Source organism: Vombatus ursinus, unplaced genomic scaffold, assembly GCF_900497805.2.
Source record: "Vombatus ursinus unplaced genomic scaffold, bare-nosed wombat genome assembly UNPS02014821.1, whole genome shotgun sequence".
NCBI classification, from domain to species: Eukaryota; Metazoa; Chordata; class Mammalia; order Diprotodontia; family Vombatidae; genus Vombatus; species Vombatus ursinus.
Genome location: NW_020954599.1, coordinates 11,256,243 through 11,272,010, shown reverse-complemented (window position 1 = coordinate 11,272,010; position 15,768 = coordinate 11,256,243). Strand labels below are relative to the sequence as shown.

Below are 15,768 nucleotides of genomic sequence, written 5' to 3'. Positions count from 1 at the left end.
TGCCGTGGTTTCATTTTTAGACACTTCCCGTAGCAGACTGTGGGGCAAACTCCAGGTGCTGAAATAAAATAGATACTAGGGTAATGGGACCGGGACACAAGTAGGGTAGAGTAGGTGTTATAAGGTAGCTGGTGGTGCAGTAGATAGAGCTCTGGGCCTGAAGTCAGCAAGACCTGAGTTCAAATTCAGCCTTAGACACTTAATAGCTGTATGACCTTGAACAAGTCAATTAATCTCTGCCTCAGTTTCCCTAACTATAAAATGGCGATAATAATAATCACATCCACTTCCCAAGGATGTTGTACGGATCAACTGAAATCTTCGTAAAGCACTTAGCACAGTGCCTGGCACATAGTAAGTATGTATTATTAACAGTTCTCCATCACTTTGTTAAGTCTGTATGATCAGTAAATCGTCCAAATGTGGCACGTCACTTCTCCTAGGCCAGTCATATCTCCTCATTGGGCTTTTGTTTCCTCATTTGTAAAGCGAAAGGGTTGAACTATTGCATTTCTAAGATTCCTTTTTGCTTTGACATGCTATGATTGTAAGAAGCCAACTTAATTGTGAAATATTTTAATGGAATCTGCTCTTTACCTTATACTCTCAGATGGGTCCTTCTAAGAGCAAGTAAAGATCCTGGCAAAGATCGACCCCTCCCCAGCTGTTACATTCTGCACTCAAGGCAGAATCTTGTAGTGATGTGGAAGAGTATCATAGATAAAGGCTCCTCGTGGTCAAAATAGGAAACTATCAGAAATTGTTTGTGGTTAGGAAGCTTCCTTTTATTTAAATCCTTCTTAGCAATACAAGAACCATATTAGTAATGGGTAGTAAATATAATGTTCAGTTTCTATTTGCTGGGGGACAGTCTGAAAGAGAGACAAAACTGATTCACAATTCAAGCCCAGAAGGAAGAAATGTGGCACTTGGGGGTATGGGGTAGCTTCATAGGAATAGAGATTTAGATTTGGAAAGGACCTTAGAGGTTGACTAATCCAGCTGAAAGGAGTTTACTAGACAGCAAGTCTGAGAGACAATAGAAAGAACATAGATGAGCCAGAGAACCTGGGTCCAAACCCTTCTGATGCTGACTGTGTGATTCGGAACAAGTCAATAAGCTTCCCTAGGTCTTAGCTTCTGCATCTGTAGAGTGAGGGGGTTGGTCTAAGGAACCTATGAGATATCTTTCAGTTCTAGTGTCTTGCCCACTGTCACACAAGTAATACGTCAAATCAATAAGTATTTATTAAGTTCCTACTATGTGTCAGGCACATAGTAATGTCTAAGCACTGGGGATACAAAGAAAGGTAAAAACAACTCTTCTTCTCAAGGAGCATCCAGTCCAGTGAGGAAAACAACAGGCAAATAGCAAACATACAAACATGATCCATCCAGGATAAACTGGAGATGATCCAAGAAGGAAGTCACTAGCATTAAGGGGAACCAGGAAAGGCTCCTTACAGACAGTCGGATTTTTAGCAGGGATTTGGAGGAAGTCAGGAAATCCAGGAGATAGGGAGGACAAGGAGGAGCACCGCAGGCATGGCGGACAGCCAGTGACAAGGCACGAAGATGGGAGATAGATTGTCCGGTATGAGGAACAGCGAGGAAGCTGGTGCCCCTGGATTGCAGAGTGCACAGATTGGAGTAAGGGAGAGACTGGAAGGGAGGCAGAAGCCAAGTTATGAAGAATTTTAAAAGCCAAATAGGAGATTTTATATTCGATTCTGGAGGTGATAGAAAGCCACTGGGGTTTATTGACTAAAGGGGATGACATGATCAGACCTGAACTTTAGAAAGGTCAGTTTGACAATTGAGTGGACGGTGCACTGAAGTGGGGAGAGATTTAAGGTAGGGAGACTAACTAGAAGGCCAGAAGAACCCGAAACGGATGGCCTTCTGATCCCAAATCAAGCACAGTTTTCAATAAAATATAATATCTACAAATTTTAATCGATGACCACTTTATCAAAAGGACAGTGGTCTTTAAATACTCTTTAAGGGGGCATATTTATGTCAATAATGGATAAAGATTCAGACATTTGGGATTAACAGATCAGTCTGGTTACCACCATTCTTACTCTATAAAATACATTTCAGAAGAGAAAAACACAAAAACTTTGCTTCTTTTTTTGTAGATTTCAAATAAATTTTTTATTAATTTCACAAAGAGAGAAAAAGGAGGGTAACCAGCACATTAAACCAAAAAAGTCAGTAATAACAATAACAATAATGATAAACTGGCTCATTTTGCATTTTTCCTTAGAGGTAAGACTTGACTTTTCTTTCTGAACACAATTCTGAGATGTCAGGAATACTTTCAGTAAATCTCTTTCCTTTATATTTTCCCAGTTGCTTAATTGCTTTTAAGGACATAATACTTCAATAGCACAGCAGTTCCCAGAAAGCTCACCAGAGAAAGAGATATGGCAAATGTAAACATTCATAAAGGGTTTTTCTGAACCAGAGGCTGAGTTCAGTGCAGGACAGACGACTCCCTTTGGTTTTTGAGATGCTCAGACATATATTGTGTGAAAGGCAGGAGAGGCAGGTTCTGTGACGTCATTTAACATTCTATAAAATACTTAAAATTCTACCAAGTATGTACCAGATAAAAGAGACATGGCATAGAGATCATGTCAGAAGGCCCAAACTTGACTCTTGACTCAGAAATTTACCATATAGGCAGCTAGGTGGTTAAAGTGCCAGGCCAAGAGTCAGGAAAACTCTTCTTCTTGAGTTCAGATCTGGTTTCAGACACTTACTAGTTGTGTGACCGTAAGTCACTTCATTCTGTTTGCCTCGGTTTTCTTATCTGTCAAAATGAGCTGGAGAAGGAAATGGCAAACCACTGCAGTATCTTTGCCAAAAAAATTCTAAATGGGTCACAAAGAATTGGACACAACTGAACAATCAAAGCAACGCTATGACTTTGTTTCCCCCTCTGTAGGAAAGGGACTGTACCTTCAATTTCACTGGTAGGGGCAACTCCCAGAGGAGGGAGCTCTATCTACTTCTTTGGTTCCTCTACCTTCTCTTAGTTCTTCTATTTGCTAGTCTTAGAAAGTTGCCTGGGCACTGAGAGTTGGGCACCAACCTACCCAATGTCACACAGTAAGTATGTCAGAGGTAAGACTTGAACCCAGATCTTCCTGGCTCCAAGGCCAGCTCTTTATGCCCTACTCCATGATGCTTCTCATCTGTACAGAGGGGATAGTGGTATTTATACTACACACCTCCCCTGACAAGTATCTTGTAATTGGTAAAACATGGCTAGTAAGTGAGCTGTTATTATGGAGTGAGGGTCATTGGACCTTCAGGCTTAGGCTGAAAAAAGAGGCGGAGGCAGAAGAGAGAGAAATAATGCCATCTTGACTGCTGAAGGTGCATGCCGCATTTGGACATTCTCAGTCACTATAAATGAATGACATTCTAGCTGGATTTTGCTGACCTGATAGTTAAAACATCTCACATTTTCCACAAGACTGGCACTACTTTCCTGTATGGTATAATGAGAGCAATCCTTTTTTTGTCCAATTGCCTAAATGGATGTCACAACAAAGTGTCTCCCATTTACCTATTTAGGTAATAAAAAAGAGGAGGAAACCGACATTTAAAAAGCACTTTATAATGAGTGCAAATCTTATCAGACACTTACTGGCTATGTGATCCTAGCCAAGTCACTTAACCTTTATGTGCCTCAGTCTCCTCATCTGTCCTGTTATTGACTAAAGGGGATCATCATCCCCTAAAATCAACACCTAACAACCTTCCCAGAGTCATCGTGAGGATAAAGTGAAATAATGTTTGTAAAGCACTTTGCAAACCTTAAAGCTCTATATAAGAGTTCTCATCATCACCATCCTCATCATGACATTTGATCCTCAATTCCTTGAGGGCAGAGACTGTTTTATTTTATCTTTTTTATCCTCCTTCCTTGTAAGGTGCCCAAAACATTGTAGGCACTTCTTAAATGTTTCTTAATTGATCCATATCAAAATCCTGCGCTATAAATACTGAGTATTACTAGTCCCATTTTAGAGATGAGGAAAATGAAGCTTAAAAAAAGATGAGGTGAAAGTGATTTGTTTCACTTCAACAGCTAATAAGTTTCAGAGCCAGAATTCAAACTGCAGTCTTTTTTTATGCTAAATCTAGCGTTCTAGTCACTATAGTATGGTTGTGGGATTTGGGGCTAAGATTTTTCATTTAAAAAATGAAATACACTGCTCACTTCATAAAGAGGAGAAAAGAGAAAAATCACATAAAAGTATCAGTAATAATAAAAAGACACCAAATTGATTTATTAATTACCTAATAAGATTGAGACCGTGACTTCACTTACCATTTACAAGCCACAATTATGTTTAAGTTTTTGAAGGTAGACATTAAACGTTTTATAGAAATGCATTGGAATTCTGAGCAATCCTCCGTGCTTCTAATTCAATTCATAGGATCATAGATTTGGAATTGGAAGGACATTAAAGGCCGCATAGTCCAACCGTGTCATTTTACAGATTAGGAAACTGAGCCCTAGAGAGATCAAATGCCTTATCGAAGGACACATGAGCAGATGAGAGAACAGGATTTGAACGCAGGTCCTCTGCTTCCAAAAGTAAAGTATTTTGCTATGCTGCTTCTCCTGAGTCAATCCCTACTACTTTTAAGTTGTTGCCTTATTTGAAAATAGAAGCAAAGGAGAGACAAACTTGGAAACAAAACAAACAGATTTGGCCACAGACTCCTTTACAGATTAGGAAACTGATCCCCAGAAAGCTCAGAACGACTTTCTTAAGGTCACACGGGTAGACAACAGAGCAGGATTGGAACCCAGTTCCTCTGACCCCAGTGCTGTGTCTCTGGTTCAAACCTTACTAATTACAAGTCATTGCCTTATTTGAAAACAGAAGAGTAGCAGAGGCAGACTTGGAAATGAAACAAGCTGGTTTGGAGGCATCTACTCCTTTCCAGGCACATACCTTGCAGTTTCTGGTTGTATTCCGTTCTGTCAGACTGGCTCCTTCTCAAGGGGCCCGAGTTACCATGGTCCACAGCAGCGCTGCTCTCCACCACAGTGTCAGTCTTCCTCCTCTCCAACATGTAGAGTCTCTGTCTCAGAAAGGTCAAATTCTTTCTCTTGGTCCCCATGTTCTCTTTTCCGAAAGCTTCCTTGGTTTCCATCTGCACCAGATGTAGGTAAATCTCAGGAACTTGCCGAAGTAGATAGCTTGACAATTCACCGAGGAGCAAAGGTAAAAGCTCCCAGTTTACCTGCCCCTTGTGATTAGACAACTTTGCTTCTGGGTTACCCGGCTGTGACGGCCACCTCTCCAGGATCCCGGAGCTCCACCCCGATGAAGTCATTCTTTTCTGTACCTAGAGACTGACTGGGGATCCTGCCACCTGTTACCTGAGAGACCTGAGCTAGGCAAAGCAGGGGCTACCCTGTCACGTGCTCCAGAAGCAAACAAGAATCCCATTGTGCGTGTGGGTGGGGGTGGGAGGCATGAAGGTGGGGCATGGGGGCTGGGGGACCTGTGTCATGCCCGTGTTGCTCCATAATTGATATTTGAGCTTGCAATTTATTGGAGCTTACAGTGTGCATGCTTTTACTGTACAGGGGCGTATTGCATGGGAGGCAAACTTGGACATGTGCGTGACTTTTAACTGGAATTCAATTCCTCGAGTGATGCCTTTGGTGGGGAATCAGGCAGAAATTCACACCTGAATCACCCTTAGTGAAGGAGCCACTTTGGCATGCACACAGAACAATGCTTTTTAGAAATGAAAACAAAACACACAGGAAAACTATAGACATGATCATGACATAAATGGAAATTTATGTCTTTACAGTGACAAAGTGATTGGTGTGTAATTATAGTGACCAAGCTTGTCTTGAAAAATAGATATGGGAAGGCACTTCACTCCTTCCTTGAAGAGATGGGAAAGGGGAATGCTGGGGAGCAGAGCACTGCGTACTCTATTAGACTGTTGATATATTCTTAATTTTCCTGAACTATATTTTTTCCTCTTTTCTTCCTTATTCACAAAAGGGGGAGGAGAGATTCGAAGAGGAGGAGGAAGAATATACTGAGAGATGAAGGCAAACTAGAAACAAGAGATATTTTTAAAAATCCTTTTTTAAAAAATAAACCATTTGCAGAAAATGAATAATTTACAAACTTTAACCTGGATTATTATATGGAGGGGGAAAATTCCCTCTTTGTCCCCTGGCTGTATAAATTAAGGATCAGGTTGACTTGTCCCATTGGGAGGAGAGACTGGCATTTGAGAATTGCTCTGCACTGGGTCAGAGTGACCCCTGGCACAACACGTGTGTTGCTGGTGGGGGGAGGGGAAGGCAGAAAGACGGGGCTTCTCTTCAGTTTTCAGAAGTTAGTCTCCCATTCAGGACAGCACGCAGTGTTTGCCTGTGGTTAATCCTTTCACAGTTCTAATTCCTACCCTTCCGGGTCCAGGTCCTTAACAAAATAAACCTTAGAATTGTGCAGAAGAGCTTTGATTTCGTAGAGGTCTTTATTTAAAGACTGAGAAGCAGAAAGAGGCAGCAGTGAGCATGAGTTTACCTGGAGAAAAGTCAGAGCCAGGGTGGGAATTTGGAGTGGGACCACGTCCACAGATTCCACTGCTTTAAATAATCTGGGACACCAAAGAAGGGAGGGAGGGAAGGCATGTGCATGTAGAGGACAGTGGACCTTTCATTTGAATATCTTTCATCCATCTTAATTTGAAGTTGTTTTTCTCAATCGTATATGCTGAGATCTCTGGGGGGAATTCATCTAAACTCTGGGAATAATAGTCTAAGTGTTTGTGTGGGAAGCCTGAGACTCCAAAGACTTTCTGAGATTTGTGCCTCCTTTAGCAAAACCAAGCTTTGTTTCCCACCACCACCCTTGTAAATTTGCCTAGATACAAGCTTTTTTGTTTAAAAAATGACTTATAATTGATAACTTTAGAGCTCAAGGAAGGAATGAAGGCTGATGGGCCATGAAATCTTTGACCAAGGCTGCCCATGAAACAAAGCAAAACATAAAATAGCTCTCGATCAGTAAGTAAACAAACATTTAAGTGCCTACTATGTACCAGCGCTATATAGTTACACATGCGCGCGCGCGCACACACACACACACACACTGCTATCTGGATAGTATGTTTCTGGAATCATGGTTGGTCATTATGTTGATCACAGTTGATCACAATTCCTAAACCTTTCAACCTTGTTTGTCTTTATGACGTTGTTGTCATTGTAAAAAAAAAAAAATGTTTTCCTGATTCGGCTTACTTCACTCTGCATCAGTTCATGCGAGAGTTCCTAGGTTTCTCTGAAACTATTCAATTCATAATTTCTTACAGCACAATAATATTTCTTTGCATTTATGTGCCATGCCTTATTCAGACATTCCCCCAATTCATGGTCATCTCCTCAGATTCCCATTTTATGCTATCTCAAAAGAGGTGTTGACATTTTTATATACGCTTAGAGTTTGTTTCGCTTAGGACTAATTCCCTCTTTACCATTCTCCCCTTTCCCTTCTGTTTCCCTGGTGGGTGAAATGTATTACTGTAACTAACTCTGTGTGTGCATATGTGTACATGTATATTTGTGTATATGTGTATGTGTGTATTCTTCCCTCCTTTGACCAGTGCAAATGAAAGTGAGGTTCAAGTGTCACTGCTACCTTCCTCATTTAGACTTCTACTTGTTCATCCCAATTATGTGAGATAATTTCCTTTAATCTGCTTCTCCCTTTCCTCTCTAGTATATTACTCTTCCCCTCTCTTCTCCATTTTGCTTTTAAGATCTTCAAGACATAATAGATTCATTTCTTGCCCTTCTGTCTAATTAGACTTCCTCTATAACCTCTGATAAGTTAGGGTTCTGAGGGTACACATGTAACCCCTCCTCATATTTGAACTTAAATTGTTTATCATTGCTTAATCCCTTATGATTATTCATTTATATTTACCTTTTTTATGTTGCTCTTAATTCTTGTGTTTGAACTTCAAAATTTCTCCACAGTTCTAGTCTCTTTATCAAGAATTTTAGGAAGTTCTTTATTCCATTAAAGATCCATCCCACCCCATATGCTCCCATTGTATCATACTCAACTTTGTTGGCTTGTTATTCTTGGCTGTGAGGCTGGCCTTTGCCTTCTGAAATATTACATTCCAAGATCTCTACTCTTCTGTAGATGGTGAGGGGGATCCATGCTAATTTTTTTATTAATAGGTGTACATTTCAAAAAGGGTTTGGAGACTGCTGGTATGCTTAACACAGAGCTAGAAGGGTTTGGAGACTGCTGGTATGCTTAACACAGACTAGAAACAAGACATAAATGAAGAGCTTGAGAAATATCACAAAGCTGGCAAGGAGTGGTAATGTGTTGATGAGGGACTATAGCTATCCTGATATCTGCTGGAGCTTGCTGTTTGACAAAAGCAAAAATGCTGAATGAATTGCCTTCACCAAAATTTCATTCTTCAGAAAGTGGAGGAGATAATGAAGAAGATGGCTATTCTGATTCTCAACAGAGAAACTGTACGCTAACATGAAAATGATGAGAACTTGAGAAAGAAGGGGAGCACTTTATCTCATGTACCTGCTAAAGGGAATGAATAGGGCTTACCTAAATTAAAAAATAAGGCAGCTAAGTGGCACAGTGGATAGAGTGCCAGGCCTGGAATCAGGAAGACCTGAGTTCAAATATGGCCTCAGACACTTATTAGCTGTGTGACCCTGGGCAAGTCACTTAACCCTGTCTGCCTCAGTTGCTCATCTGTAAAATGAACTGGAGAAGGAAGTGGCAAACCACTCCAGTATCTTTGCCAAGAAAACCCCAAATGGGGTCATGAAGAGTCAGGCACCACTGAAAACAACAACAAAAGAAAAAACATACTCAGTGTATTTGTGTGATGGTCACAAAATTAACTTTGGGAAATTCTAATTGAATTTTAAGTTGTCTTTTGTCTTTTTGATATCTATAGAATAAAGTCATAGAATCTATAGAATGAAGTCTTTAAAGCTAGAAGGGATTTTAGAAATCACCTGTTGATTCAATATTTTACAGGCTGCATGCATGGGGAAGTTAAATGACTTGCATGAAGTCACACAGCTAAATTAGTGACTTAGGCAGGACTGGAACTCAGCTCTCTCAAACTTCTAACCCAGGCCTGTACAACCTGCAGTTAGAAGTTTGAGAGAGCTGAGCTCCACCAGTCTCTTTTTCTTTTCTTTTCTTTCTTTTTTTTTTTGGTTGGGCGATGGGGGTTAAGTGACTTGCCCAGGGTCACACAGCTAGTAAGTGTTATGTGTCTGAGGCCAAATTTGAACTCAGGTCCTCCTGAATCCAGGGCCGGTGCTCTATCCACTGGGCCACCTCGCTGCCCCAAGCTCTACCAGTCTCAAGCACCCAAGCAGTACAGACTACAGGTGGGTGCCATCTTTCTCATTTTCCAAAGAGAATCAGCGAAGAACATGTTGAGTACAAAATATAGAATTTTAATTTCATACACACATATGTATATGTATGTATGTATATAATGGATAATGTGTATATACGTGCATGTAACCACTGTATATGCAACCATACATCTATATACATATGCATGTGTGTATAATGTATATATACAGAATTAGAGATAGATGGAGGAAAATATAAACCTAACTAATAAATTTAAATATTAATATATTAAACAATCCAATAAAATGGCGGAGGGATAATCATACCATCCTCAACACTTAATTAGTCTAGGAGAATAAACTCAGATTATTTTTATAGCTTCCTGTCACCTAGACACAAAATTCAGGACAGAAGGAGTTGAAGCACATATTTGGTTATAGACGTAAATGTATATATGCATGTATGTATGTGTGTTTGTGTATGTATCTATGTGTATATCTGTATATACACATATACTCACATGTATGCACACATGCATCTACACACACATGGAATATAAATCCAGGGCTTCTCTGGGCCTGCCCCATTCTAATTTGTTCCCTACTGGGGCCTTCTGAGCATGCCCAGTTTGCCTTGCCTGGAGCTATTGTCCTCTACCAATTGGGTGATGGGGATGAGTCTCCTTTGACTGACTGACTGTGTCTTTTAAATTGGAAATTGAATTGCTCTCTCTCTTTCTACTACTCTCTTATCTGCTTCATCCAGAAGACGAAGATCCCAGTTCGCCCACAGCCAAGACACCATGAACAAAACTGGAGAGAGGGGAAGGACTGTCCTTCCCCTGTCCTGTCTCTTTACCCTGACTCAGAGAAATGGGCCTCCGAGTGTTTGCTTCTGTCCTGTGATGTTTGTCCTTCTCAGTTTCAGGTGCCTGAGGGGACCCCCACAGGACCTGGGAGTTCAAGCCATGAGGACCTTAGAGCCACGATTGTAGGCCAGTTGGAGTAGAAGCCCAGAGAAGCTAGGGTGCTTGGGACTCAAGCCCAAGGGGGCTTTTAGACTGAATATCATATGAGTTTGGATAATGCAAAAATGGTTTTTGTATGATTTATTCTGTATTTGTTATTTCTTTGGGGGAGGGGGTTAGGCAATGGGGTTAAGTGACTTGCCCAGGGTCACACAGCTAGTAAGTGTTATGTGTCTGAGGCCGGATTTGAACTCAGTTCCTCCTTACTCCAGGGCCGGCGTTCTGTCCACTGTGCCACCTAGCTGCCCCTTTTATTCTTTATTTGGTATGCTTATATAAGTATTCATTTTTGTTGATCTTTTTTTTTTTTTTTTTTTGGTGAGGCATTTGGGTGGCACAACTAGTAAGTATCAAATGCCTGGTCTGAGACCGGATTTGAACTCAGGTCCTCCTGACTCCAGGGCTGGCGCTCTATCCACTGCACCACCCAGCTGCCACCTGTTGATCTTTATTAAGTGGCATTGTGGTACAGTGGTTAATGTGCTGTTATTAGAGTCAGGAAGTCAAGGGTTCAGGTTTTGACCTTTCTAATTACTTCCTGTGAGACCCCAAGATGTCACATCATTTCTTTGAGTCTAGGACTTACCTGCTAAAGTACAGACAAGCTGTTGTCTATATTGGTGGAGAGAATTGCTGCATGAGAGAGAAGTTCCCTCTTTGGACGAAATGATAGTTCCATTGAGCATTAAGCTCGTCATTTAAAAGGTTACAGCCAAGGGTGTGCTGGAGCTGGTTTGTATGGGGTCTTGAGAGCTGATTGTTAAGTTTTCAGCACACACAATATACACTTCAGAAATTGGCAAACACTACAAATCAGGACTGAATTTATTGTTTTGTTGATTGTCTAGACTTAGCAAAGTATTGGGGGAAATGTTAATAATAATAAAGAGAAAGCTTAAAAATGTGTCATCCATATTTTTTTCAAAGAACCAGTTATTGAACTTTTACCAGGATACTCCAGGTCTCTTGGTCCCTTTTCCCCTTTTATTCTTCCCCAATCAAGTGTTTTCCCTTTAAATCTATCTTTCTTTCTTTCCTTCTCCCTTTCCCCCCTCTCTCCTCTGTTTCCTCTCCCTCTCTCTCTCTCTCTCTCTTTCTGTCCGTGAAGGAACTCAGTATATTTGCTATGGATAGATCCTTGTGCCATTCTGACCTTGGCTCATGGCAAGCAAGGAAATTAGAAGGGAATGAGGAAGGAAAGGGGATGTTGCGGGTAATTTGTGGTGAGCTCATTTTTAATTCCTGAGGCCAAATAGTATTTTTATGAACTGAATGATTTTTCAAAAATTATTCACCATGTCAAAAATTGTAGTCTTATAAACAGCCTTTCCTCTCTGACTCTATGTGATATAAAGCAAACAACTTAACCTCTTCGTGTTTCTTTTTTTAATTTAAATTTTTATGCAAATTTGTTTTTTTTTCAATTAACAAGCATTTATTTTTTCTCCCTCATATGTCCCCCGATTGAAAAAAAATAAAGAAAAATAAAACTGTTGTAACAAATGTGCATCGTCAAACAAAATCTGCCTCAGTTTCCTCATTTCTCAGGGGTATAGATAAATCATCTCAATGATTATAAAGCATTTTGAGAAGAAGAGATCTTACACCTCTAGGTGAGTTTTATTAAATTCAAAATTACAGTTTCCATAGCAACCGTAACTAGGCCAGGTTGCACTCAGAGTAAGACACAGTTTGAACACATAACTGCGATGAGCATTCATGCCATTTCAACGAGCTATGTTACAAGTGAATGCTCGTTAGGCTGCTACTGAGCAGAAACTTTGTAAGGGAGGTGCCTAAAAGTGCCCTGAGAAGAGCCACACTCTCATTCATTTAAACATGCACACTTTCATAGGATTTGATGTACATTAAGTAATTTGGGAGCTGGTCTATTCTTTCCTGCTAGAAACTGGACATGTCTTCACATGGAATCTTACATCTAGAGTTCGAAAGGAGCTCACAGGCCATCTAGCACAAGCTTTTCCTTTTTACAGAGGGGGAAACTGAGGACCAAGGAAATGAAATGGCTTGTCAAAGGTCACATAGATAGTAAGTGACAGACAGGATCTGAACCCAGGTCTTTGGCTTCAGAGACAGGGTTCTTTTTGCTGCACACTGCCATACAAATGCTCCATCTCACTGACCTTTTAACCAGGACTTAGGTTTACTTAATTCTGTTACATTTTCTCCATTAACTAAGTCCTCCTTCCTTGGCACAACACCTTTCCTGCGGTGTGATTAGCATCCCCTTCTCTACACTTTCTGGTTTCCTAATCTCTTATTGCTAGCAGCTAGGTGGTACGGTTGATAAAAGACCAGACCTGGAGTCAGGAAGACCTGAGTTCAAATTTGACCTCAGATACTTACTAGCTATGTGACACTGGGCAAGTTACTGAATCCTGTTTGCCTCAGTTTCTTCATCTGTAAAATGAGCTGGAGAAGGAAATGGCAAACCACTCCTGTATCTTCGCCAAGAAAACCCAAAATGGGGTCACAAAAAGTTGGACATAACTGAAGAACGATAATCACTTAGTATGACTGCACTATCCATTAATCTCATTGAGGTACTATCCCATTCCCATTTAGCTCAACTTTTTTTCTCTCTGAGTTAAGGTCAGTCTTCTATTTTCCCCTCCTGGTGCTCTAAAGTCCAGCCAACCTGACCTTATTATTCCCCTCACACAATATTCCAACTCTCTTTTCTCCATGCCTCGTACTGTTTCCCATACCTAAACGCACTCCCTCCTTGCCTTGAACTCTTAGAATCTCCAGTTTCCTTCAAAACTCAGCTCAAATATCACCTCCTACATCAATAATCAGTCAATAAACATTTATTAAGGGCCTAGTGTGAGCCAGGTTCTGTACTAAGTTCTGGGGATACAAAGAAAAGGCAAAAGACATAACCCTGCCCTCAAGGAACTTACAATCTAACAGGAGAGACAACATGTAATTAAATACATACAAAACTAGAGCTAGAATAGCTCTAGGATAAATAAGAAATAATTAACAAAGGGAAAATACCAGAATTAAGAGGAATTGTGGAAGGTTTCCCGTAAAAGATGGGACTTAACTGGGACTTAAAGGAAGTCAAAGAAGTTAGTAGATGGAGTTGAGAAGGGAGAACATTCTAGGCATGGGGACGGCTATAGAAAATTCCCAGTGCTAAGAGATGGAGAATCTTATTTGTACATCAGCCAGGAGGCCAGTGTCACTGTATTGAAGAGTACATTTCAGAGAGTAGCGTGTAAGAAAACTGGAAAGGAGCGGGAAGAGTTTGATCATGAAGGGCTTTGAATGCCAAACGGGGCATGTTGTGTTTGATCCTAGAGGCAACAGAGAGTCACTAAAAGTTTATTGAGTGAGAGGTGACATGGTTGGACCTGGACTTAAAGCACTTTCATGGCTGGATGGAGGCTGGACTCAAGTGGGAGAGAGACTTAAGATAGGCAGACCTACACCAGCAGGCTACTGCAATAGACCAGTGAGGTGATGAAAGCTTGCACTAAAGTGGTGGCAATGTCAGAGGAGAGAAAGGAGTGCATTAGAGAGATGTTGCAAAAGCAAAATCGACAAGCCTTGACAAGAGATTGGAAATGGGGGGTGAGAAACAGTGACGAGTCCAGGATGACTCCCAGGTTGTGAGCCTGAGGGACTGGGAGGGTGGTGTTACCCTCTACAGAGATTTAGAGAGCCTTTATGATTCCTCAAGCTGTTCCCCAAACTTTCCTCCTCCCCCCAAAAAAATTATCATCTGTTTATTTTGTACATATTTCCTATATATTTATATTTGTCCATATGGTATTCTCTAAAGGAATATAAGCTCCTTGAGGGCAGGGGTTGTATCATTTCTATCTTTGTATCCCCAGAGTATAGCGCAGAGCCTGGCATATAGTAGGGGCTGAACAAATGCACATCGATTGAATAATTCTGTTCCTTTACACTGCATCCTTTTGGACTCATCCTCTTTACTTGCCATGTATTCTTGAATTTCCATTGGAGAATACAACTCTTCCTGCCATCATGACTTCTTTAAATCCACACCAGCTCATGGTGCCCAAGACGATCTCTCCTGCCTCCTCATTAACACCCTCATGCGACTTTTCAGCCCCTTTTGACGCGTCATATTCTCCTACTAAAATGTAAGCTCTTTGAGGGCAAAGACTATCTTTCTTTTTGCTTGTATGTATATTTTGGCACAGTGCCTGGTACATAGTAAGTGCTTAATAAATGTTTATCTATCTATCTAGCCATCCATCTGTCATCTATCTATCATTAAGCCTCTATCTATCTATCTATTAGTTTGTCTATCTATCTATCTATCCATCTATCTATTGTGCTCAATTATAGTATCTTCTCTCCATCCCCATTGCCACTACCTACCAGCCTCCAAGACACTCTTTCACTTTTCTCAATGATTTTTCACATTTATTTCACAGTATCTTTTCCCACCCTAGCCATCAATATTATTCAGAATTTTTCTTCAGCACTGAAAGTTGCAGAATAATTTATCTAAAACCCCCACAATGCAATCATATGCTATGACAAAATCACTCTTCCTTTCATATCACATTGCCAGTTGAGAAGAACCCTACAGTAGGAAAAAATAAGGGGTGAAGTATAATTGGATTTTAGTTGTGTCTATATTTATGCTAAATGTGGACCTGGTATTTATAACCTCTGGTAGGCTCATGGTACTGGGGCCTCAAGATATTGAAGATACTTGAGACTTTTAAGACTGTAGGTTCTGAACAGATAATAATGCTATAGAAGGGGAGGAGGAGAAGAGAGAGATTTAGGGTAATAGTGTGTTGAGCCCAAGTGATGCTGTGGGTCTGGGATGGAGCTGTGCAATAGCTAACTTTGGTCAAGTGCTCTGTCTAGGTAGCTTGAGGATTCATGCAGGGTAGACAATAGCAGATGCAGAAATGGAGGTTAAATGGCAGTTCATTAGTTGGGAAGTTGGCACCAGAATCCTACTAAAGGGGCAGCATGCACAGTGAAAACAGTTACTGAACTGAACACAACTGTCACTTGGGGACAAGAGTAGCCAAACAAAGCATCAATAGACCAGGCAAGAACCAGAGATCTAAATCCCAGAAGAATTGTAAGATCTGAGATCCAGGACTGGAAGGGACCTCAGAGATAATCTAGCTCAAACTCCTTAATTTCACAAAGGAGGAAGCAGAGGCCTAGGGAGATGAAATAATTTGCCCAAGGTCACGCGGGCAGGATTTGAACCCAGGTTCTCTGTCTCTAGAGCTAGTGTTCTTTCTACTGTATTACTGTCCCCTAGCTGAGCAAATCCCAGTGAGGACC

The 15,768-nt window shown here is 40.8% G+C and overlaps 1 protein-coding gene across 1 annotated transcript in view; it reads right to left on the bottom strand.

Annotated features, from left to right (window-relative positions):
- Positions 1 to 5,184, bottom strand: part of ARHGEF38 (Rho guanine nucleotide exchange factor 38) — a 122,088-nt gene extending 116,904 nt beyond the window's left edge. Inside the window, exon 1 of the mRNA XM_027837300.1 lies at positions 4,983 to 5,184. Within this exon, the coding sequence (XP_027693101.1) occupies positions 4,983 to 5,184 (202 nt within the window). The remainder of the gene's footprint in view (positions 1 to 4,982) is intronic.
- Between the last annotated feature and the right edge of the window lie 10,584 nt (positions 5,185 to 15,768).